General features: G+C 38.3%; 1 protein-coding gene across 5 annotated transcripts in view; it reads left to right on the plus strand.

Annotated features, from left to right (window-relative positions):
* CTNND2 (catenin delta 2) overlaps positions 1–26,077 on the plus strand; it is an 828,740-nt gene that overhangs the window by 605,396 nt on the left and 197,267 nt on the right. For all 5 annotated transcript variants that reach the window (XM_036020261.1, XM_028518208.2, XM_036020263.1 and 2 more), the window contains one exon: positions 18,507–18,720. In XM_036020261.1, the coding sequence (XP_035876154.1) occupies positions 18,507–18,720 (214 nt within the window). The remainder of the gene's footprint in view (positions 1–18,506; positions 18,721–26,077) is intronic.

Genomic DNA, 26,077 nt, shown 5'->3' on the forward strand with positions numbered 1-26,077 from the left:
TGTTAATAGGACAAAAAAACAAAACACCAGCACCGCTCACCACAGTTGGCCAGGTTGTATTCCTTCGAGTGATCATTTGAAAAGACACTATTATAGTGAGCCATTCATTACTAGTATAGATAGGGTCAACCATCCAGTGTGCAACTTGGATATTAGAAAGACTTATGTCTTTTGTCATTGAAGTTATCTGAAAAGAGAATCATGTAGCAATGACTGGTGGGCAGTTTCCAATGGGCTAGATACTGATTAAAGAAAATGGGCAAAGAGCAATGCCCTGCCCTTGGCACTTCTTTATGTAGAACAGACACTCAAATCAGATTGCCTTGGTCCCACCAGCCTTCAGTGTGGGCAGGTATGTAAGTGCACCTTAGCCAGCAGTCAAAGAACAAGCTGATGGTTAAAGCAGGAGATGATCTGCTGCTTGGCTGCTAGATCTAAATGCCACCAAGACAACTCAAGATGAACTCTTCATTTTAAGGTATTCTGGTCAGCAGCCTTAATTCCATGTGCAACCCTAATTCTCCTATGCCATGTAACATACCTATTTACAGGCTTTCAGATTAGGACATGGACATCCTTGGGGTGGGATGGTGGCATTAATTTGCCTACACAACCTGTTAGAAGAAGGCAAGTTCTCATTTGGCACTTGGGAACCTTCAGAAGCACACCCCTGACTGAAGGACACCACATACCTCTTATTTTGTGGGGCTAACTGCTTGCAGATAAGGTTCTGGAATTATCCAAGTAAAAGCACTTTTTCCTTGAATAGGTCAACTTTATCACATCGGTTTGTTCCATCTTGAAGACCACATGGTCTCAAAAGCAAGTTCATTGGTCAAATGCTGGGCAAATGCCAACTGTAGTTATGAAAATCCCCTTTTGAAAATTTCAAAGTAAATTGTAATTTCCTTAATTTTGTTTTTCAGCTTTCCATTTCCTCACCTCCATAAGCATAATGTCTATATTAATAAATGCTTCACAATTTTTGCATGACTCAGAAAGCTAATGTTTTCCATCCTTTTGCTAGTCTTCCAGGCTCTAGACTTAATTTTTCTGTAATAAACACCCTAACAAATGACCCAATAGATTATAATTTGTTTTGCAACTTAGATTTAAATTTAATTGTTTAAACCCTGAAGAACAACAGCAGAATATGAAGATTTTAAATTATGATAATCTTCCTTATTGGTCTGACTTTTATTTGTCTCTTTATCATTTAGCCCAGTTTGCCTAGTGGATATTGGGTATTCAACCATGAGCCTGGGTACTGTACTAGGTCCCATGCTTTTATATAATTATATATATATATATATATATATATATATATATTTTCACATTAAAGAAAACAAGACATCTGCATATCTATAATTAGCTAATATATTCAGCATTGGCTCCTATAAACAAGATGCAGGTGTGCATACTGAAGAAGCACTTTTGTACGTAATGTTGACTTTTCTTTTTATTTAAAGATTTTATTTATTTATTTTTAGAGAGGAAAGGGAGGGAGAAAGAGAGAGAGAGAGAAACATCAATATGCAGTTGCTAGGGGCCGTGGCCTGCAACCCAGGCATGTGCCCTGACTGGGAATCGAACCTGCAACACTTTGGTTCACAGCCCGCGCTCAATCCACTGAGCTACGCCAGCCGGGGCTAATGTTGACTTTTCCTTGTGGGAAAAATTAGTTTCCTCTCATGAAATGAAGAGATAAAGCTGTAAGAAAAACATTTATAATATGTACATAATGTTTGCTGGACCAGTGTCATTGTTTTCAGTTTTTTGATACTCTGTGGTTCCAAGATCTCTTCTTAGGCACCAGAATTCTTTGTTCTTAAGTACTAATTTGCTTGGCATATGATGTTTCTCCTGAAGGTGTATTGTAAAAATTGGTTTGATTTTAAAATTTCAAAGTTCATTATTAAAACTACATTCGGTCAAAAAATTATATGGAGCACCTCCGTATAATTGTGTGCCAGGTACTCCTCTCGGCACTGGAGACTCAGCATCAAATAAATCAGGCAAGATCCCTGCCCTCTTGCACTTACCTCCCCCTGGGAGGGAGTGGGGCAGAAAATCACCAGGACTATTAAATATGCCAGGTGGTAAATGGGAGCAAACGGGAAATCCAGAGAAAGGGAGGCAGACCAAGAATGGAGAAGAAGCAGGCAGGGTGGACATGTTATTTTGGATGGTTAATCATGTTGGGTGGACACCTGAGAGATGGAAAGAAAGCCACTCTGAGGTGTCCAGGACAGCACATTGGGCTGCTCAGGACCTTACAGAAGCCCAGAGGAACTGGAGCCAAAAGTAAGTAAAGGAGAAAACGATGAGCGATAGAGACAGAGAAAAGACAGAGGCAGGTCATGCAAGACCAAAGGCCAAATCTTCATCATTTGAAGATTTTGAGCAGAAGCCACACGATCTGATTATATATGCTTGAAAAAAAAAAAAAAACAATTCTAACTACAGTGTATGCAGGATTTAAAAAGAAAACAAAATTCTCCCATAAATCTCTGCTTCATTAGTAGCCTTCTGCCTTTACCAGCGCACTAAAAACTGAGAGTACAACCACTGCCTTTCTTCGAATCAGGAAAAAACTGTACTATAACATAATAACTTACTTGAAAAATTTGAAAGAATTAAAAATGCAAACCAGGACATTTATGTATCAAGTATTTTTCAAACATATAATTAGAAAATAAATAACAGAAAATAAGGACACTTGATTATTTTTAGTTGGGATTTTATACATTGAAGATATTTTAAAAGAATTTAGTAATAAACTCTGTTGTGAGTGAACAGCCGACAGTAGAGTAAAATCAGAGCATTTCATGATTTATAATTGGGGTTCCAGCCATTCAATCTGTTGCACTCCAGGACTGAAGGACTTGAAACAGAAGTCATTGAAGACATAATTTCCTCAGTCTCTGTGGTTATTTTATACATTGGAAGGTAGAATGCCTACAGGGCAAGTCCTTTGAACCCACAAGTGACAGCTTATAAGAAAAAATGTACACTATAAAATTTTAATTGGAATAAACTAAGTGAAGGAACAGAATGAATCCCATTTTGGTGGAGGGAGGGGGGAGAGACATTTCTGAATTACTTTCTATTTTAAATACATTAATTCATTAATATTTATCCATATATATTTATTATATTAATATATTGTGACACTCTAATATATATGTATATAACATTACAGACATGTGTGATCTGGTACCAGCAACTTATTAAAATTACTAGGAGAGTTCTTATGCTGTCAGAATTTCTGAGCGAACTGATAAAGTCCAGAATGAAGTTCCCTTCTCCACTGAGATGACATGTGATTTAGGATGCACTGCATTGCACTTGATGAGATTTCTTAGAACATAATTTTTAATATCTCAAAGGTCACAGATACACCCAACAAGTTTGTGTTCTTATTACACCACGTTCCAGGTGTCGTATAAATGTTCTGCTTGGGCTGATGGACAAAATGAAGAGTGAATAAGATTAATCAGTTGAGCAGTATCATAGAATAACTCCTATCGTAAAATGCTGTGTTGCAGACAAATCCCTGGTAACAGCTTTCTTTGTGTTCAAAATAAACATGTGACAGAACAAGGCTGACATGTTCCAGCCTGTGGGTTCTCAAAAGAGCTGGTCGTAGTGGTGGAGTCTGCCGGATGTCTGGGGCGCTCCAGGGAGCCTGAGTGGAAAAATTCCTGGCTTTCCCTTTTGCTCAGTCTCGGGGATGCCCTGCACATCAGGCTCTGATTGTGGGGACACACCTAACTGGGAACCACAAGCTGGGCTGCTGCAGTCACTTTGCTGATTCACAGAGCACAGGGCTATCAGGATAAGAAAATCAGAGTTAATTTAAACAAATGGTCGAGAGATGTGGGAAACCCCATGTGCGTATTGTGCTATTCATAAATTCCCAGATGGCAGGCAAATGGCTGAGAATGTTTCATAGCTAAGATATACTTTGGCAACACCCATAATGCCTTCTTTGGTAGTCTCTCAAGTTAATTCTCTTTCCTTGTTGCCACAACTTCCCATGCCACTCCTCTGCTCAAAAAGCATGGGTCTCCATGTCCCAACACCTCAAGCATTCCTTATTTGCATGGTTTTCAGTGCCAACCCCAATTTGGTCTTTTCCTGGCCTCCTTGACAGCACTCCCTGCATCTTGCTTCTGCACAGCCACTCCACAAGCCCCCCATCATGTCTGACCTCCCATGCTGAGCGCTCTGCACAGCCATCACCCATGTGAACCCCAGGAATTGGGGACTGTCGGCCAAAGAAGCCTTCTACAAGACCTTCTTTCCTTACGTTCCGTGCTTTTTCTTTAAAATGCCACAAATTTTATATTGTACTCCATGAATTGTCCTAGTCTGATGAAGATGATGGTGATGATGCCACCTCCACCCACAATCTTTGGGTAAATTTAAGGGTCAGGAAGACATGGCAGCATCCAATGCACTGGTACCTACTTTCCCCCTCCACCCTACCAAATGTGTACCCACTTTATAAAGCACAGACCTACTGTACCCAAACATTTTAGAATTTAATCATATTCTACCATGTGTGGTTCACCAGTTTTCAAACTTCTTAAAATCAGTTTATCTGTTATTTTTTCCAAAATAATTAATTACCCACCCCACTTCCCAAGGAGGTTGGTTTCAAAGCTTCCCTGTGGGCTTCACAGCACCTTATTAGTTTGTGTTTCTCTTTTGTTAGCCCAGGAGGACCTCAAGGAACACAGAGCAATGCTTAATACATATCAGTTGAACTAAACAAAGCTGAAAATTTTTTTCAACCCCTATTTAGTGGAGTACATATTGGCTATTGGCTTTCACTACAACAAAAGGACATATGAGCGTTATGTACCTTTAGAACACTTCGGTGACTTCGCTCCCTAAAGTAGAAAAACTAAGAGAAAAAAACATGCACAATAAGAAAACACTTAGGCAGATTTATATTCTGTGTATTTTTATAAGTATAATAGCAACATTACTTGATATAGTTTAAATTTTTTAAATGAGGTATATAAATTAAAAAGAAAATAAATGCATATTAAATACATTTTCTATACATATCTATTATAACTCCTGGTGATACTATTGCATTTCCTTTAATACTCAGTAGTTCTTATAATCATAGGCTATGTAAGATACAAAACAACTTCTGTATTTTGTTATGTATTTGGCATAATTTTATATTTAAAAAACATGTTATTTTTCCCTTTTGCAATGACAAAAAAAGTACATGTTTTAAATGTATGCTTTCATAACCCCACTGAAATAGAAATTTAAGTAAAGAGTGGTCTTTCATGAACAATTTGCTGTCAGTCAACTAAAAACTTGCTATTGCAGTGATTATCAGCACACTTGTTTATTACAGATTAAAGGCTAAGAAACTTAGTCATTCGTGATTCCTTTTCAGTCAACAGAAGTAGAATTGGAACATTTCTGAATGCTTGGACTGTGTCAAACCTGAAGATACCAGGTTTCTAGAGCCTGGACAATCTCAGTGGCCTGTAACTGGTGTCCCTGCTTTGGCCTTTGAGTCCTTACAGTCCGTTGTCCACGTGGCATATACAGTAGCCTTTCAACAAGTGTGTTAGGTCACTCCTGTTCCCATACTCCTCAGAGTGAACCCGATATCCTGACAGTGGCCCGGAGCCCCCAGGTCCAGCCTGGCTCCACTGCCCATTTGCTCTCATCTCATCTCTCATTGCCTCTGCTCCAGCCACACGTGCCTCTTTGGGACCTTCTATCACCTTTTCACATCACTTGGTCTGTATTCAAACATCCTCTGACCATGGTAACCTGACCAACCCCCGCAAAACACCTGCCTGCACCCTCCCCTTCTTTCCTGCTGCATCGTCTTTATGGTTCTTGGCTGAGGCTGGGCGCGGGATGGAGTGAGGGGCTTCAGCTTGTGCAATTTAGCAAATTCTCCGTAAGGAGCAGAATACCAAATTATAACTAGAAAATTGCTAAATCCTCCTCAAGATGAAGATGCCTCTGTTTTCCACTATTAAAATGGCCTCAATAGGCCATTTCTTTGCTGGTTTATTTACTTAGTTTCTGGCTTCTCCACAAGCACAGGAACTTGACCCATCCCACTCACCTCTGACCCAGCACCTGAGCAGATGAGGCCCTCCATAAACACTGGGCAACTCAGGGATTGTCCAACCCAACAAAGATGAAAGCTTTGGGACAATATCTGTAGGCTTCCTATATTCATTATGAGATGTTTCAGTAATTTTCAAATAGTTGCCTGTGTTCCTTACAGGGCTTCTGTTTCCAAAACATGTGTGTGCTCGTCTAACATTCTCATGAGATGTTGGACAGTATATGAATTTGCCTCTTCCACTCACAAATATGTTAGGTTATATATTTTCCCAATGAAGAGGCACAAGATTAAATTAGTAATTATTAATCTGAAAGTAAGCATTAATACTCAAAAGGGGATGAATGATTTATTATTTTAAAAAATAAGACCAGAATTTGGAGAGTATTTGTTTTCAGTTAATCTTATATCTTGATTTATTAAATTTTCTATACAAATCTATTCAGTTTTAGGCTGGCCTCATTGTGTGTGGGCTAAAGGGGGTAAAAAAGAGATAGAAAATGAAGTGAAAATCTGAACCCTGTGTTAGATGAAGATGTATCCTACTTTTAGCATGTCAGTGTGATACCCATGAGGATGTAAATATTAAACTTATATTTACCATCCTTTGGCTTTACCAGAAGCCAAAACAATACCTTGTATCTTTACACAATTATTACTTTTAGAATTAAGTTTTTTTCATCCTTATTTGTGTATGGGACTCCTTGTTCATCCTTGAAAGCATATAGATATTCACTTCAATTATTTTTGTCTTTTGGTATATTTAGTTCTTAAATTCTTGGGATATACATGATGTATAGTCAGCTTCCTTACAAGCTTGATGTGGACTCCAGTCAGCAGGGTCTGTGTGTCGTGGCTGAAACAAACAAACTCACACGGACTACAGAAACCTGTGCAGAAAAAGGGACAGCACAGCCACTCTCTGAGTGAGAGAGGGCCCCAACCCCTGCTTGAACAGGCTTTTATTGCTTTTCTGGGCACATTACCTTGAGGATGGTCCTCATTAACTATGCACAGGTTCGCCCTAGATGGTTACCTTTTACAGATAAAAAAGGAGAGGACATTGCTAATTATGACAAAGAAAAAGGATATTTGCAAATTCAAAGGAAAACATGGTTGAACTGGTTACACTCCATCCTTGGGAGGTTTGGCACAGACTTTAGGAAGTTACTTTAAAGATATGCAGTAAACATTTGCTGCCTCAATTCAGGGTGAGGGAGTTTTAGCAAAAAGCAAGCCTCAAAGCAGCCTAGGTACAATGCAGTCCTGATTCCCCACAGGAAAACCTGTCCATGGGCCTGGGTCCTGTGTGCCGACTTGCTCCCCACCGGTTTTCTGAGTCAGGGGCTGGGCTACATTAGCCACTGCCATGTGGACAGGTTCCCTGTACAAGCTTTTCCTGTAATTCAATCCTTCAACATTAGTTTGTAATTCTTCTTTTTGTCACATGAAGCTCTAAATGCACTAGGCTCTGTTTCTTGCTATCCCTTTTTTTCTCCTGAGCCATTTGACTTTTGTGTCATTATGACAAGGTTTTAATTACCAGGGATTTATGTAATACTTATATATGAGATGCAATAATTCCTTCCTTGTATTTCTCTTTATCAAGGTATCCTTCTTTTTATTGCTTGCTTAAGATTCCAGATAAAAGTTAGAATATTTTGTCTTGTTTAGAATAAATCTCTTTTGAATTTTGATTAAACTTGTGTTAAAACTAACCCTAACCCTAACCTTTTTAGTATCCACCTTTTTCATTCATAAACAAGATGTTTCATTATATTTATGACTAGTTTTGTTTATTGCTCAGTAAAAGAGTTTAATTTTGTTCAAGGATATTCTGCACCTGTTGGGTCCAGAGTTTGCTCAAAGAGAGCCTCACTAGTAACAAGAAAAATGCAAGGTAAAACTAAGAGATATCATCTTGCATTTAATATAAAAGAAGTCAACAATGCCACGTATGGTCAAGGAAACTCTTACTCTTTCCCAGTGGTAGTAAGATGGTACAAGATTTTGGGTCACTCCGTGTAGTTGCATATATACAAAATCTAAACCCCACCTATTCTAAGTGTCTGTCCTATGAAATTCTTTCACTGTGCACACAAATGTACATGGCACCACTTCTTGTATAAGCTGATCATTGAAAATAATCAAATATCTGCCAACATGAGACTGGAAGAACAAATTGTGGTATGCTCCTACAAAGGAGTACTTCCCAGTAATAAAAGTGAATGCCCAAGTGCTATGTCTATTGGCTTGGATAAATATCACAAATGCAACGCTGTGTGATAAAAAAAAATGAGAAAAAAGTGTGCAGCATGATACCACTCACATATGTGTAAGTATGCAAACCATGCTGTGGACAGTTAGGAATAAATGCCTACAACATAGGACACTGTGGTACAGGGGTTCCAAGCACAGACTCTGAGCACACGTTTGAGTCTTGACTCTGCCTTCTGCTGCTATGTGACATTGCCAGTCATGTCATCTCACTATGTCTCAGTTTCATCATCTCTAAAGTAAGGACATAAACTTTCTATGGTGTTCACTGCCAATAATTTTCCCAGTTTGTCATTCACTACTTACATTTGTTTCTAATTCTAAGTAATGAATCCTCACAGCTTCGTGACTATATCCTGAAGTCTTGTAGAGATCTGGATCTTTTCTGGGTTTTTTCTTCTCTTCCTTCATTGTGTGTTGATTCTTGGGGCCATTGTCATATTGTTCTATTTATTTAGGGTATATTCAGCCTTCCATACTTCTTAATTTTTTCTGTGATTTTCTCCATATTTATTCTTCTTTATGAACTTTAGAGTCATTATGTTCAAAAACAACTTTAAAATGCATTGGGTTTTTAATCAGAACTGCTTCAGTTGTTAAATTAATCAGGGGACAACAGAAATCTTTACAGTACTGCATTTTCTCAAACAGGAACATAGTGTATCTCATTTTATGCACCTTAGTGAGTTTATGCAACTTTCTTCAGACAGAAACTACTCAATCCTTGGAGCTCCAGTGGCACAATCAGTTAGCATGCAGTACTTATACAACAGAAACTACTCAATTCTTATTATGTTCATTTCCTTAGTATTTTGTGGACCATGTGACTATTTTAAATGAGATATTTTTCTATTAAAATTCTGATTATTTTTAGTACTTAACTATGGATTATCACATATTCACAAGGAAGCTTTTCATTTAAAAATTTTTTTATTTTGTATTTTATTTGAATTCTCTTATTACCTATTCTGAGAGATTTTTCAGTAGATTTTAATAAATGTGTGGTTGTTTTCCAGTACATTTGTGTCCTCATTTTTGTTTTGTTTTACAGTGTTGATACATCCAAAATGAAGTTAAACAATTAGGATAATAACTCTGTCTTCATTTCATTCTAGATTTAAGTCAGGGTCATTTTAATGTTAAATTGCTTTGGTGCCATAGTGGTTATAGATTTCCTATAAGCCAAGTTTAAGTACAAGTTCAAATAGTCTACATAGTTAGCTACAAAGTAAATACTCACAGCCAGAAATGAAGGCAGTGGTGGATAGAGTCCAGACAAGCAATGTAACCAGGGCCCAGATGGACAGACAGCCCCCACCCTTGATCAGCTGCCCAGCCCACTGGAAAGAAGCCAAAAGGATTAGACTCTGGAGAAGTGGGAGACAGAAAATGTGCCAGCACTGACATCCAGAGAAGTCTTTGAATATGTTATATACTGTCCACCTTTGTTGATAGTGGATATTAATCCTAGGCTATAGTACTAACTATATATTATTGATGTAAATAACTCAGGATAATGAGTCCTCGCACATCTTTTCATAAAATGTCAAATAAAGTAAAGTTCCTGCTGTCAAATACAGTGTGTGTCTGCCTGACCAGACTGCATGTGCAGACCTGCAGGAGCAGTACAGCACTAGAGAGGGAGAGAAAGCAAAGGTAGCCCTTGAACCTGGGAGCATGGTCTTGGCAGGAGACATCCACCACACCCACACATGATCCTTGCTTCTAGATAATTCAAGGAAAGCACTGGGAGCTCTTTCAGCCAAGTGTGACCTGGAAATGCCTTAGGTACTTACTAATCTGATTTCATCAGCACTTTGTAACATAGAGGAAACCATGAGATTTTATGTGGAAATAGAGTTCACTTTGGAGCACAGTGCAAAGGGGTACTTGCATTGGAGGCATTCTTTCTAATTTTCAGTACTTCATGAATTTGTATTCCCTATCTGCAAGGACTGCTCTAAACTCATGCCGGGTAACTGACACTGCTAGACTTAGTTGGACTTGTTGAGTGTGTCTGAGGGATACCTTTAGAAAAGGAATTGGTGGAATCCCTTGAAAGTCTTGCTAGAAAATAAAAGAAAAGAGGGGACCTTTCCTGAGTGCTCTTTAAGCAATGGGCATGGTTTTTAGTGTGCAGTAGTACTGAGCACCGAGGAGTATTTGTGAAGTGTCAGCTCCCGGCCCCCAGATGGACACTCTGAGGCCCCTTTGCCCCCTGAGTTGGCTTCAGAGCTGGGCAGCAAGATTTTCAATAGAGAACCCGACTGCCTGTCATTCATCCACTTAGACATGACTGTACTTCATTCTGATCTGGGGAGGGAAGGGCGGGAGCAGACGTCTAAAAAGCTGCACTGCTCGTGGTCCCAGTTAGCAAGAGGAGAGTGGAGAGGGCTGAGGACTGGAATTTGTGTGCTGCATTTCAAGTGCTGTGTCCTCTTAAAGCATCTTGTAAAATGCATCACTGGATAGAATAACAGTTCACATTTTGACCAACTTGAAGGGCTTTTCTCAACTCTTACCTTTAGTTCTTTAAGTGATGGGATCGTGAGGGTGATGAGAACTTGAAGGTTTGAAATGCTATAAAATGGTCATTTCAGAGAGTTCATGGGAAATGGTTGCCTTTGACCAGAGTTATGGACAGACACTTACTAATACATGACTAGTACAAGATCAGCTACTTCACTTAAATTGGAGATAATAAAATAAAGGAAAAAATGTTTACGTCCTCCCCTTCTAGATGTTTGTTTTGTTCTAAGTTAATGCAGTTCCAGTGACAGCTGAAGACATGCTCAGGGCTGTGGGAGCTGGACTTGGAAGTCTGTACAGGGTGACAAAGGTTCTAGGGATGTGGGGGACTGAGGATTGGAAAAATAAGGGAAATCAAATCACAATACTAATGTATTTGTAGACTTTTTTATCTTTCCGTATGAGTTTCAAACACCAAAAAGCTTCCCACTAGACACAGAGATGAAACCAAAACTCCACATCCTGCATCATGGCATGTGAATGGCATCTGGGAAAATCTGAATGAGACTAGGACCTCCTGAGTTAATTAACTTGATTCTGGTTTTATGTTTTGCTACCGGTTGCATTTTTGTCTGTTTATTAGAAGCTAATTTGTTAATAAAATCAAAGCATGGTACTCTTGTCTCTTTTTGCCTAATGATTCCCTCTATATTTCAGAAAAATATTTTCTTTTTCTCAAGAATTAGTATGATAAATTTATCCCTATGTAATCTCATTAGTTATATACCATCTTGGATTAATAATTTATTAGATAATATATAGCGTACATGCTAAATAAAATTTATGAAGTTATAAGTCTGAATTACTTGCCTTCCACTGACTTTATCATGCATCAGCATAATATTAAGTTAATTTGTATATTGACCAGATAAGTCAATTAAGAATACCATTTAAATGTTGATGTAGTGGGTAGTTTCTTAACAAATAATATTTACTGAATTCTTTGTTAAACAATTCACATGTGAAATTTCATTTAATCCTGAAAACAACCCTATGAAATAGGTCAACATTTTGTTCATGTTTTATAGACACGTAAGTAACCTGCCTCAGAGAACAGACATTTTAAGAGGAAGAGGAATGATTTGAACCTGGCTGCTCCGACCACAAAGCAGCACCCCCAAACACTGTGCTGTACCCCCTCTCTCACACATAACTTAAAAAGAAACATAATCTTTTGCTTCCTGATTTCCTTATTGAATGGAGAAAATAGATCATTTTCCACAGCCATATATAGAGATTTTCTCTCAAAATTCTCAAAATAATTTCTACCATAAAAATAAAAAAGATTTTGGCTTTTATATATTGTACTTATCCTTTATTTAGAGGCAACTATGTGTACATACATCAGTTCAAATTATGTGGAAACACTGATTATCTAACTGGATTTACTATAAGGGCCAGGGATGGGATTCAGTGAGGTAAAACATGTGTTTTACCATGTTATAACTTTGCAATTTCCACATTAATATTAAAAAGTAAGATTCAATTACTTCCGGTTAATACCCTGGTTTTGGAGCCAGACACTTTGTATCTTCCAGTAGGTTTTCAAGCAAAAAAAAATTATTTAATTTTTAAACACTGAGAAAGAATATAAAACAAATATATCTATTTTTTTAAAAAAAGCTTTAAACTGACACCAATGAAGAATAACAGTTCATTGGAGACATTAAAATCACTGAGTCTGAAGTGCTTCTTTTTAGTCAGCTTTCTATAAGCCATTTCTCAGATGTTGTGACTTGATTGTTCATAAATATGCAGAGCAAGAAGTTATATTGTTAGTGTATAGTCCCATGGACTATTATTTAAATACTTTGAGTCTCGGGTCCGGACAAGTTTCTTTCAGCACTAAACCAGAAGCCCAAAGATAAATGTCTACTTTGCTTAAGACCAGATGGATCCTTGGGAAGCGTGGAAATGCCTACCCAGGACCTCACCTCTCTGAAGTCCTATCTCACCAGCCAACAGGTTAACAAAGGCTCCTCCAGCCGCTTCTGTCTTCGCCCTTCAGCTCCAACTCCCTCCCCCTTTCAGATGCAGGGTACCATGAGCAATCTGTTATTGGGGGAAGCACCTGGAGCCGGGACTACAGGCTCTCTCTATCCTGGGAGTAACTCTTCATAGTATTTTTTAATTGAAGACAGGGACCCCCTAGAGGAGTTCTATTCCTTCTTAAAGTAATTTTTAACCCTCTATCACTCATTATCATCACTATAATGTTATGAAGACAAGTCATGAACTTACAAACACCACTGTAATTGGGTATGTTCTAAATGTATTACTACTGTTCATATCAATGCAATGATAATATCTAGTTCACTGGTAAATATATCTTATCCTCATACATGCAGATGTTAAGAGCAGCAAATTCTGTAAGTGGTGAGGCCTCATTTGTTGCAATAGCTGATATTGTGTAACTTGCATTTTTCTTGTATTTAATTGTCCCTCTATTTGTTTTCTGATTTAAAAAGGTCTACATATATTTTTGTCTTGTAATGAAAGGATAAGAAAGAAAACCATTGCATCCTACTCTTAAATGATTTTTAAATACATTTAGATCCAGAATTTAAATTGTAAAAACACTTGAAAACAATGGTTTCTATGTCAAAGGAGTAAAAGCCAATTTCATTTTGTCATTACAAACTGGGTGAGATTCTGTGACCCTGTGCACACATATCACAGCCTTTCCCCCAAGACACTGTTTGCTCAGGTTTGAGAATGCCCTCTCTGTAAACAACCAAAAAAAAAAAAAAAAAAAAGGATTCCCTCTCCGTAAACAACCAGAAAGGACAGGCAGTAAGACCTAGTTTTGCATTGTTTGATTGGTTAACCCATTTTTTCCATTTTTCCAGGTATAGGGTTCATCAGTCCCCATCTTCCGTTCTCTTTCTGTCTAGATCCCTGAAGTTCACAGTGAACCAGAAATAGAAAGGAGAGCTATTGCTATAGGAACAATTGACTAAAGTTGACCATCTATCAGAGAATCACATAGTAAATGAATTAGTGAGTTTAAGACTGTCTACTAAGGTTAGGTATGAAGAGCCCCTTCCAGTCATTCCCTGAGCCTACCAAGTCCAGGAAAGTAGCGGGTATGAAATGTGTTCATTTTAAATCCAAGTCAAGCTATGCTTCTGTATGTGTACCTCAGCATTGATTGCTTTTATTCAGTCATTTGTAGTCATGTAAATAAAGCTGAACCAAGCAGTCAGTCTTAAAAGACAAGAAAACACAGTGAGATACCACCACAGCCTATCAGAATGGTGAAAATCCCACTGACAAAACCAAATGCCAGCAAGCATGCAGAGCAACATAAACTCTCATTCATTGCTTCTGGGAATGCAAAATGATACATCCACTTTGGAAGACAGTTTGGTAGTTTCTTACAAAACTAAACATATCCTTACTATACAATCCAGCAATTGTGCTCTTAGGTATTTGCCCAAAGAAGTTGAAAACTTTGGTCTACAAAATACATGCAAACAATGCTAATAGCAGTTTCATTCATAATTGCCCCAAACTGGGAAGCAACCACGATGTTTTTTAGTAGATGAATGAATAAATAAACTGTGCTACATCCAGACAATAGAATACAATCCAGCATTATAAAGAAATGAGCTATCTAGCAAGACATTAAATGCATATCACTAGATGAAATAAACCAGTATGTAAAAGCTACATACTTTATGATTCCAACTATATGACCTTCTGGGAAAGGCAAAACCATGGAAACAATGAGAAGACCAGTGGTTCCCACTAGTTAGGCAGCAGTAAGGGAGGGGCGACTAGGCAGAGCACAGAGCATTTAGGATCGTGGAACTATTCTGTATGATGCCGTAATGATGGATATATGTTATTCATTTGTTAAGACCCCTGGAATGTAGAACACCAAAAGTGAACCCTAATTTAAATTGTGGACTTTGGATGATAATGATGTGTCAGTGTAGGTTCATCGGTTGTAACAAAAGTGTCACTCTGATGATGGGGGAGGCTGTGCAGCTATGAGGGCAGGGGTACATGGACACTCTGTACATTTGGCTCAGTTTTGCTGTGAACATAAAGCTGCTCTAAAAATGATGTCCATTTAAAATAATTTAAAAGAGAGGGAACCTAGAAGGTGAAAAACAAGTGCACCATTCTTGCATTCATATAATAAATACTTATTAACTTACTGCCACATCACTGACACTTTTCTAGTGCATTTCATTTTGTTATATTTACATGCATTAAATATATAGCATTTTATTGATTTGAGTTAATAGTACTAAACTTAGAATCATTTAAGATTTGACGTTTGGAGAATTTCACATGATAATAATTAGGGGAGTAAGGGACGAGGGTTAACTGACCTGGATGGTAGTGTGGTGGCTAAAACAAGGGCCTGCCTGTTGGCTACAGTGATCAGCTGGAAGGAGAAATGGAAGCGAGATCACTTGCCATTTAGTGGGAGAGGAAGTAAAGGCGCCATATCAAACAATGGAGTTTTCCCTGGTAGGTTGTCAAAGAGAAGCTGTACCTTATTAATGTTTAAAATAAGTTTGGGGTCTTATAAGGGTTTAAGGTTGGATACAAGAAGAAACCAGTAGAGTGGGTGTTAAGGAAAAATGGAAGGGACAGAGGGTCCTGGAGAAAAGCAAAAAGTCCCCGAGAAAAGCAGAAAGTGAAGAGTGCAGCATTCAGAACCCCTCCCCCGGCCACCCGGAACCCTGTAATTACAAAGAATCTGCCGGAGAGTTGGAAGTCCACCTCAGGGTTGGGAGAAGGAGCCAGCAGGAGGGGGAGGAACCAAGGGGCTGGCCATCACATCACACATCTACGAATGTTTAAATAGCAGCTCCGACTACCATTTGACCTCAGAAAACTGAAGTAAAATGGTCACATTCTTAAATAAAATTCAACCCCAAGAAAACAAAAGTTTTTAATATAGTGATCTGGTGTCACCTCCCCCTTCCCCATCAAAACAGCAGAAAGGAAAGTCTGTTGTCTTATTTGTGTTTCTCTAAATAGATTAAAATAGAACTTAAGATTTTGTTATAAATTTAGATAAATGGCATTAATTAGGGTCACACTGAATGCACTGTGTTCTCATTGTAATATTAAGAATTGATATTGCTTTGTTTTGAATTAATTTTCCCTTTTAATGCTTTGGAATAATATTTTAATAGCTTGATTTATCAAGTTGTATGAATGAGAACTATATTATCAAGAGAATATTAACTATAATAAATAGCACAGCTAATATATAGCTACAAATATATAGATAAAATAGATTTACTATACCATCTGCTCAAATATATAACCAATTGGTTAACTGTAAGAAAGGCTTTATTGCCTCTTTTTAATGGTTTCATCATTACTAAAATAACTAAGCCCAGAAAAGTTTTAAGAAAAGCACACTCATGCAAATATACACACAGAGAATATGACATTCACAGTTTAAACTTTCATACCAGTGGAATATCCCTCTTGAAGTATTATAACAAAGTCGATGTGGTTATTACCCAGATGTCTGAGACACATGCAGACAGTAGTACAAACTTTCATCTGTCTTGGGTAGGTGCCAGGCAGGCACTGGGTAAAACTGTAAATTGGGAAAAAGTTGTTTTCTGATCCTTTCTCTCTGTTTAAAATTGACCCAATAATCCCTTTAGCCACCAGCCCTGGGCGCTGTCCCCACCACAGTCTGTGCAGGCAATTCAGGAAAATTAATTCCCTTCACGACCCATATTCCCCCTCTTCCTTCCTGGTCCTCTTCTCATAGGAGGTGAAATAATGTGAAATACCACATTTGCTTTTTCTGCAGACTTAGAGTCTGTGAGTTCTAAGCATTGCAACTTTTTCTCTTTTCATTTTGTAGATGGTTGAAAGTAATTCCTACAGGTGTATTGTGTCATCAGATGGCCATCTTCTATGAGTGACGCAGGCCTTCATTTTATTTGTAAGCTGGTGTGGAAGGTCTATTGTAGCCTCAGAGGTGGTCTTAGCTGGGCACAAAAGAGATATTACTGTTTTGAAAAGCTGATCGTTAGCTAATCTGAGAAGCACCACTGTAACAAGTACTATACTCTCCCTCCTAATTCACTCAACAAATACTTACTGAACATCTACTCTGTGCCTGATCTTGCACTGGGGATAGGGATGGAGTTTATCAGTGAATACAACAAAGAGATTTGCCTTCCAGAAACATACTTCTAGCAGAAGACAGACAACAACAACAACCATAACAAGAAGTTAGCCCTGGCTGGTGTGGCCGAGTGAATTGAGCACCTGCCTGCAAACCAAAGGGTCGCCAGTTCGATTCCCAGTCAGAGCACATGCCTGGGGTTCAGGCCAGGTTCCCAGTAGGGGGAACATGAGAGTAACCACACATTGATGTTTCTCTCCACTCTTTCTCCTTCCCCTCCCCTCTCTCTAAAGAAAATAAATAAATAAAACTCTTTAAAAAAAAGAAGTTAGAACATGACAAGTGCTGTGAAGAATTCTGTAAGAGATTAAAGTAAAACAAGGGTAAATTGGGGAGGAGTGTTTCAGATTACAGTTTTAAATAGTGTGGTGGGACTAGCCTCACAGAGAAAGCAGAATCTGAGTACCTTTGAAGGAGTTGGAGGATAGAGCCATGCACCCTGACACATCTGTAAGATGAATGAGTTTTCTATAATAAGAAAACTAAGTAGGAAAGGTGCAAAATTTATTCTTTCATGCCAAAATATAATTCTTCAATGCCTGAGGGATATTGAAGTTAAAGAAAAAAATGATATTACTGGATGAATCATTTTATTTTTTCATATAAATGCAGAAACATTCAAATGCAGCTTTGCTAATGAAAATTCCACAAAATAGTCTATATGTTAACTAGGAAATTGGTTTAATTTAAATTTTAAAATTGGTCTAAAAATTAAAGGATAGAAAAGAAAACAAAATCTAAAAACATATTGCAATTTTTTAAAATTCACTTATAAAAAAAATCAAATGGGTTAAAAACCACCAAAATTCATTTTTTTGTTGTTATTAACCAAATACCTAAGTTAAGCACAACGCAGTTCAGCCTCCGTGTTCTGATGATCTCTCATAGCGAATGACTTCATTTTCCATGTCTCCTCAGATAAAAATCTGTGCACTAATTCTGTTGGTTTCTCATTTAGCTTATGGTTCCTTTCATACTTTCCTATTGAGCATAATTTTAACATTTTGTACATCAATTCTGCAGTCCTTTAAGACAGTGGTTAGATGCTGTAAGTCTTAGGAGTGAGAAGCATTCTCTTGGTCCTCCATCTGTTTCATGCCATGAGTATGTGGCATATTATTATAGAGAGATGTGTCTGAGATACCCATTAGAAAGTTAAAATCACCTTTCTGAAATTCCATAGCTTGAAAGGAAGTGCATTTGAATTTTTATCAGTAGGATATTAAAGCAAGTTAATGTAATAAAATCTAACTAGAGCACATATTTGTTTTCTTTTTTGTGTCTGTGCTTTAATTCGATTCAGTGCAATTAACTGTAGCAGCAATTTCACATGAAAAAACTGCTTTGCTCCAAGTACTGAAATCTTCCTCCCTAAGGCACACGGTGTGTCCTTCACTCTTTTAGATAAGGAGACAAGGAGGCATCCAGCTCCTGGTGGACCTGTTGGATCATCGGATGACGGAAGTCCACCGTAGTGCCTGTGGAGCCTTGAGAAACTTGGTATACGGGAAGGCCAACGATGACAACAAAATTGCTCTGAAAAACTGTGGTGGCATCCCAGCGCTGGTGAGGCTACTCCGCAAGACCACCGACCTGGAGATCCGGGAGCTGGTCACAGGTTAGAATCCTTATTATTGGCACAATGACTCTCAAGATTAATTTTCCATTCTCTAGCATGTGAGCAAATGCACTAGCAAATGACATTGCCCAGGCCTCTCTCAGGGCTGTCAACACAGGCAGTTCCAGTATGTTTGCAAGTGACAAAACATGTGACTAAGAGCATACTAAATGTTATACACATGGACTGATCAAATTAAGTCATTGGACTCCAATAAACATATCCCTCACTAAAATTCTGTCACCATATTTCAGTTTTTGTCATTTGATTTAGAAGTAGTTCAGCGTCTCATAATACCCACAGACCATCATTAGAATGGTATTAATAATGATAAAAGACAAAGTATCTGTATTACCAATATGGTATATATTCTGGTTTATACTGTGGTTAACAACAGTGAGCTTATCATACTTTGTTAGTTGCTTGAATAAAATATTTATGCCTACAAAGTCCCAAGGCTATATGATTTTACATATTAAGGAACTTTTTAATAGTGAACATGAGAGAAAGACTTTCCATAATCATAAAACTTTTGAGTTTTATAACATAGAAATAATTGCAGTAACCATCTTTTAGAGCCTTCAGGATATATGGATAAGACCATGTAATGGGTTTAACACATGCCTTTCTTGGAATACATGTAGACCCGGTAAGCATTAGCCATGTGCTATCATCCCTCATGTTTTACTTGTTGAAGTGCTAATAACATTGGTGTATCCTCAACATGGCTTTCAGATTATTCTTCCTGATTATACACATGGCTGTTCTAGGTGGAATTTGGTTCATCAGAGTACCCCATTGAAGCAAGTTTTTGGCCAGTGGACTGCAAGGTGTTGGTACTCAAAAATGGATCTTTTAATTGTCCAGGATTCCACTGGCCTTCTGACTTGGCTCTAAAATTTCCCTGTGGCTGTGCTGACGAAGTTACATGTGCATGTGTTTGTCTGAGGAGTACATTACTCGAGCTGGAGGTACAAATATTTGTTCAGTCTTGGTTCAAGACTCCCAGGGTCAACGTATTTTCTTAAATTTACTCCCTTTGAGATCATTGTCATGTCTCTTTCACATGTTCAGCTAAATCAGAACTAGACCCTCATCATTTTTTTTCTTTCTCTAAATGAAGAATTGTCTTCGTGGGAAAAAAAATAGTCGTTAAGGGTCACAATGTTATTAAAGTCATATTTCACACTGAACAGGGGATGACATGGGTCAGGGAAGGTAAAATACTTATTGTGCACATATTGTGATGTGTAGGATAGTTTGGGGTGACTTAAATCCCTGGAAATATCCCCTGCAATTATGGTTATGAACACCCATCCTTATTTTCCTGAATTGTGTTTGAATTGGAAATGCCTGCACGAGAAAGGACTCAGTGTGAGTGATGAAACACCTCCCAGTCCATCCGTGCATTAAGACCTTGCCAATGGTCACATGAAGCCAACAGAACTGAACGAGACCTTCTACTGTTTACTTACGTATCTGTTTTGTCATTTAAAAAGAATTGGATTTTACTAAAATTTCTACTTGCTCCAACAGACTTCTGTTGTGGCTCATCTCATTGCCCAGGAAACTCAGCCACATGCAAAAGGTTGAGATGATTGACAGCTGAAACCTAAAAGGCAATGGCAGCACTGCCTCTGTCCCACAACACCATCCACAGCACAGGTCTGGTGTCTTCTGATGTTTGAAATCACCATGAAAGAACTGACGGTTGTCTACTCCATTGCCTTGGCTGCTTCTGACAGATGCTGGGTATCACCTGCTATCATGCACTTGGGCAGCATCAAAAATTTTTACATGAATCTCACTGGGAAACATCAAAGGCAGACAACCTTTTCCGAATGTCAAGAGGTTTCTTTTCCTGGAATTTTGGCTGTAGGAAAGATGTAAATACTTGATACACAGAGGGAGTACCTATGCCTCTTCTCTGCTCCTTCCAAGAAGAGCAAAGGTCATTTCTCAGATGCTTTTGAATTTCTGCAGGGTCAGGTGTGTGCTAAGTTTTGGACCTCTGCCTGGGCTGGACTGGCGTTAGGTGACCGCACACTGGCCCAGCCCCATTGATGTGGACACCAGCACCCACTGCAATGGATGGTGCCCTCTTATGACTTGTCGCACTCGAGCATTCCTGGCAGCTAAGTATGAAAAGGGAGGTCCCTGACAAACGTGTCCACATTTGGAACTTTAACAAGATGAGCAGCAAGGGTGTCAATGGGCCTGGGGGTGGAGTCAAGCCTAAGAGTAAAGAGGCTCCCTTCACTTCTGTTGTCACAATGCCCCTCCCCAAATGCCTTTGGAAAGTAGGTTAGATATTCATGCATAAATTTAAAAAACAGTGACATAAAAGGAAGAAACACTACTTCCTTTGCACCTTTTCATGGAACTAATACAGAGTTCAGCAAGGAGTAAGGCCTCAGGACATGACAGGAGCCCCACTGGGACCCAGGAGTCTCTCTGCTGCCTTCTCCTTCCTGCTTATTAGCAAGGGCAAGAAAACAAACGTGCTGAAACACTTACAGGGGGCAAGAGGCTTTAAATTCCTCTCTAGGTATTTACAAACTAGGATGTTTAATAAACAAGTATTCAAAAGAAGCATTTTATGGATTTTTAAAAATTCAATCATGTTTATAAAGCAGATTTCAGATTAGATCTAGGTTATGTATCCAGGAGAATCTAGAGTGCCAATTTATAAGCAATAGAAGATTAAAAGAACGAAACGATCTTGCAGAGCTTTAAATTATTTACTGAGTATTCCTTGGCAAACTATTTGAACAATACTAAAATGTTAAAAGTGAAGTATTTATATACATTTACATTCAATGCAAACATGCATGCTTAAAAAACAGCTGCCTGTTTGCACTGCAATGTCTAGTCACAGCAAAATAGATACCGCCCATTAGGCCTTGTAATAAATAATTTTTTCCCTATGCAATAATTACTGTGAGACGATGATCAGAATTTTATTACAATCCACTTGAAGCCATGATATGCTAGCCAAGACTTGAAATGCTCCAAAGCAAATAAACTTTGATTAGAAATGCTGCATGTCCTTTGAGCTTGACTAATATAATTTTTCTCTGTGTAAATATGGAAATAATCAACCTAAATTTTGAAATGCCCAACTAAAGATTTCAGAGTGCTTTACAAATCATAATAAAGCAGGTTTTACTGAACCATAAAACTTAATAAATAAGTTTTATTTCCGTTGAAAGCCAGTGTCCTTCAGAGCTCTACTTCTCCAAGAGCAGAGTATATGCTTTGATCTTGTGCTTCAGAGACCCAAATAGTCTTTCCTGTTATTTAAGGAAACAGACCTCGCTTTCACTATTTTACTTAGTAAAGTTAGGTCAGTTGACTCAATGCCTAGTCTCCAAAGTTATAAGCTGAATTATGTTCCCCCCAAATTCATAGGTTGAAGTACTGAGCCATAGTCCCTCAAAATGTGACTCAGATGTAGTTAGTTAAGTTAGGAGACTAGAGTAGTGTGAATCTTTAATCAGATAAAGCATGTGTCCTTATGAAAGGGGAAATTTGAACACAGATGCAGACAGAAAAAGTCAGAGACCAAGGTGATACATCAATAAGGCAAAGAACAGCAAAGATTGCCTGTAAACCCTCAGGAGCTCAGAGAGATGCCTGGAACAGACTCTCCTCATAGCCCTCACTAGGAACCAACCCTGGTAACACCTTGATCTTGGACTTGTAGCCTCCAGAACTGTGAGACAATAAAGTTTCTGTGGTTTAAATCATTCAGCCCATGGTAATTTGTTATGACAGCTCTGGGAAACTAATACAGACTTAAATCCAGACTGTCATTTTTTTTCCCCAGAGGTGAGCAAACACATTTGCTCATCAGAGAAATAAAGCAATGCAAGTAAGTACAGAATGATGAGGGTTTCATAGTATTGCTGTGTTTAAAATAAATAGATCCTTATATATAAAGAACTCACATGACTCCACTCTAAGAAGACAAGCAACCCAATTAAAAAATGGGCAAAGGACTTGAATAGACACTTCTCCAAGGAGGACATACAGAGGGTCCAGAGATATATAAAAGGATGCTCAGTATCGCTAGCCATCAGAGAGATGCAAATTAAAACCACAATGAGATACCACTTCACACCGATCAGAATGGCCCTCATAAACAAAGCAACAAACAACAAGTGTTGGAGGGGTGTAGAGAAAAGGGGACCCTAGTGCACTGTTAGTGGAATTGCAGGCTGGTACAACCACTATGGAAAACAGTATGGAATTTTGTCAGAAAACTAAAAATGGATTTGCCTTTTGACCCAGCAATTCCACTGCTAGGATTATATCCTAAAAACCCTGAAACACCAATTCAAAAGAACTTATACACCCCAATGTTCATAGCAGCATGATTTACTATAGCCAAGTGCTGGAAGCAACCCAAGGGCCCATCAGTAAATGAATGGATCAAAAAACTATGGTACATCTACACAATAGAATTCTATGCAGCAGAAAGAAAGAAGGAGCTCCTACCCTTTGCAATAGCATGGATAGAACTGGAGAGCATTATGCTAAGCGAAATAAGCCAGGTGATGAAAGACAAATGCCGCATGATCTCACCATTAACAGGAACTTATTCAACAGAACGAACAAGCAAGCAAAGTATAGGCAAAGACATTGAAATTGAGAACAGGCTGACAGTGATCAGAAGGGAGAGGGGAGGGGATAAAGGGAGAAAAGAGTGAAGGGTTTACAGGAGCAACTATAAAAGACATATGGACAACAACAAGGGGGGTGGAAATGGAGGAGGGAAGCAAGGAGGGCTGGGGTAGAGGGGAAGGGTGGGGGGGGATAAAATAAAATAAATAGGTCTTTATTGGCCTGATTTCTTAATGCATCTTCTTAAAGCAACTTTTGTGAAGTTTGCTTCACAAAGCAAGGGTGATAATTAAATGCATTATCTTCTTTCAGTGTTTTCAATCAAACTAAGAAATATATATGGTCAAAAAAATAAAGTAGTATAAAATCCTTATAATGAAAACACCACCAGAACCCTGCTTTATCTGTACTCCTGGGCCCCTCAGAGCATTCAGCTTTAACTTTTGCTTTTTTTCCCTTTGGTTTTTAGTTTTTTTCATCATTATTCCATGTCTTTAAACAATATGCTTATTTTACTCTAAGTCAATTATTATAGGCTTTTCATCTGACTTTCTATTACAAAGGAGAATTATATTTTTTAATTTTCAGCATTGATGTCTTCTTCTTCTTCTTCTTACCATAGTGGTGGGATCATTATCTTTGTTCCTTTTGCAAATTTAATTGGTCACTTTAAAATTAAGTCTCCGATTTTTCCATCTAACACAGACATTATCTTATCACTCATTTTGTAAGATAAGGATATTAGTGTTCCTATGTTTTTATCCTTTCCATTCACAACCTCTGTTATTGTACTTGACTTCTACATTGTCAAGGTTGACTATATTTGCCATTTCTTCTGTAACCATAGTCAATCTTCCAAGGTTTTCTATAGCTTGATTCAAGAACTTGGAAGCCAGAGATCAGCCTTTGCATTATCGTAGAAGAGCAGATCCAGGCATGTCCCTATAATCACATTTTCCCACATGGGTCCAATGTGATGCTTGTCAAAAGAGCACATTTCTACATTGTGTCTGAGTGGATCCTCCATGAACTACAATGCCTGTTTACACCAGTTCATTCATGATTTCAACCATCATCAGTTTCAAAGACTCTCACTGTTAGAATCATCTGTGTCCGGGGCACATTTGGATGACTGACCACTAGACCTGCTGCACAACCCTCCTGAGTTGGAACTCCTGTCTCCTAGATTCCATGCCCTTCTCTTTCTTGGTTTACTTTCTTATATGTTTCTTAATAAAAGATGCTTAGAAGATGAAACTTTGAAAATATCATATTAAATCTTCATGCATGTCTATTTTCCTAATGAATATTGTCTATAATTTAACTTGAATCTTGATACTATAAAAGTCTGTGATGATATATCTAAGTCTGTCCCTTTTTTAAAAAGTCATTGGTATCAGACACTTCCAATTTAAAGAGTCGTGACCTTCACTGTCAGAAGATTGCACTGTTATTTTGTTAAAAACATGTCCATTCTTGCTGCCCTCTCTTTCTGGAATTACTTGTCAGATTTTGACATCTTGGAATTTTTTTCTCTCTCTTACACTTTCTTATATAATTTGGAGCCCTTTGCCTTTTTATCATACATTTTGAGAGATTTTTCCAGTATCCAGCATTTCCCTCAATTTGTCTATGAGGAGCTTGGGGGTGTTAGGAATCTAGGGAGATATCATCATCATCATCACCATCATTTAAATCTAAGAACTCTGCTATTTTTAATAACCTGTTTTTATTTTTTTAATATCAGCTATTCTTGAATTTCTCCAAGGATGATATTTAGAACTAAGGTTTGTTTTTCTCTTTATTATGAATCATCTCACTTTTCTCTAGTGTCATATTTTTTTGTATTTTGTAGGCATCTTTCTTGGTGTTTCTGCAGACTTGCTTTAAAGGTGTAGAGACCCTCAGTTCTTTCCTCACTTTTAAGATGAGAGAAATAGAGAGTTTGAGCTCTGTGCACATCGGTGAAGCTCATTAACAGGGAGCTTGACTCCAGCCAAGCAGGAAAGAGTGAGCTGTGTGACAGAGAGTCCCTGAAGTACCTACATGAGGAAGACTTTTCTCTAACACTCAGATCTCCATGTTGGCTTTTTAGTTCTCCCCCATTGCGGTCAACCTCTTTGGAAAATATTCTCCTGAGTTGTTTATTTTATTTATTTGTGTGGCCTGGAGAGAGGAGTCAGTAATTTTTGGCAGCTGGGTATTCTCTTCACCAAGGTAGGAGTGGAGAATGGCAGGCTGGGCCATTGTTTTCTTCAGTCAGTCACTCTCCGGTAGCCTCCCTTCTCATTTCTGCACACAACAAGAATGCAGAGAACAGCAGAGAAGGGCCTTCTCTGAGCATGAGTCTTTCTCAGCGTCCCAGCAGGACAGTCAGCCGCCTCATTTGGCCATCAGGACAGAGTCCCCTCTGTGCGTATCCTGGGCCATGTTGGCTTCCCCTCAGATTTTTCCTGCCAACTCGCCTTCATCTGTTTTGCATCTTGCAGAAATGTGATGAAATTTCTCACTGCTCAGTTACTCCTTCCATTCTCTTCTTTATTCCATTATGTCCCTTAAAAAAAGGGTATATTTCCATATGAGTTTAGAGCAGTTAGATAAGACAAAGTATAAATATTGCTAAATATTCTCTCTGTTACTGATAGAAGCCAGGTTGGAGGCATTACTTACAGTCTCTTAGCCAAGTATAGACTTACTATGTCAAACAGAGTCTTGGGTGTAACATTAATTA

This window comes from Phyllostomus discolor, chromosome 3, assembly GCF_004126475.2.
Source record: "Phyllostomus discolor isolate MPI-MPIP mPhyDis1 chromosome 3, mPhyDis1.pri.v3, whole genome shotgun sequence".
NCBI lineage: Eukaryota > Metazoa > Chordata > Mammalia > Chiroptera > Phyllostomidae > Phyllostomus > Phyllostomus discolor.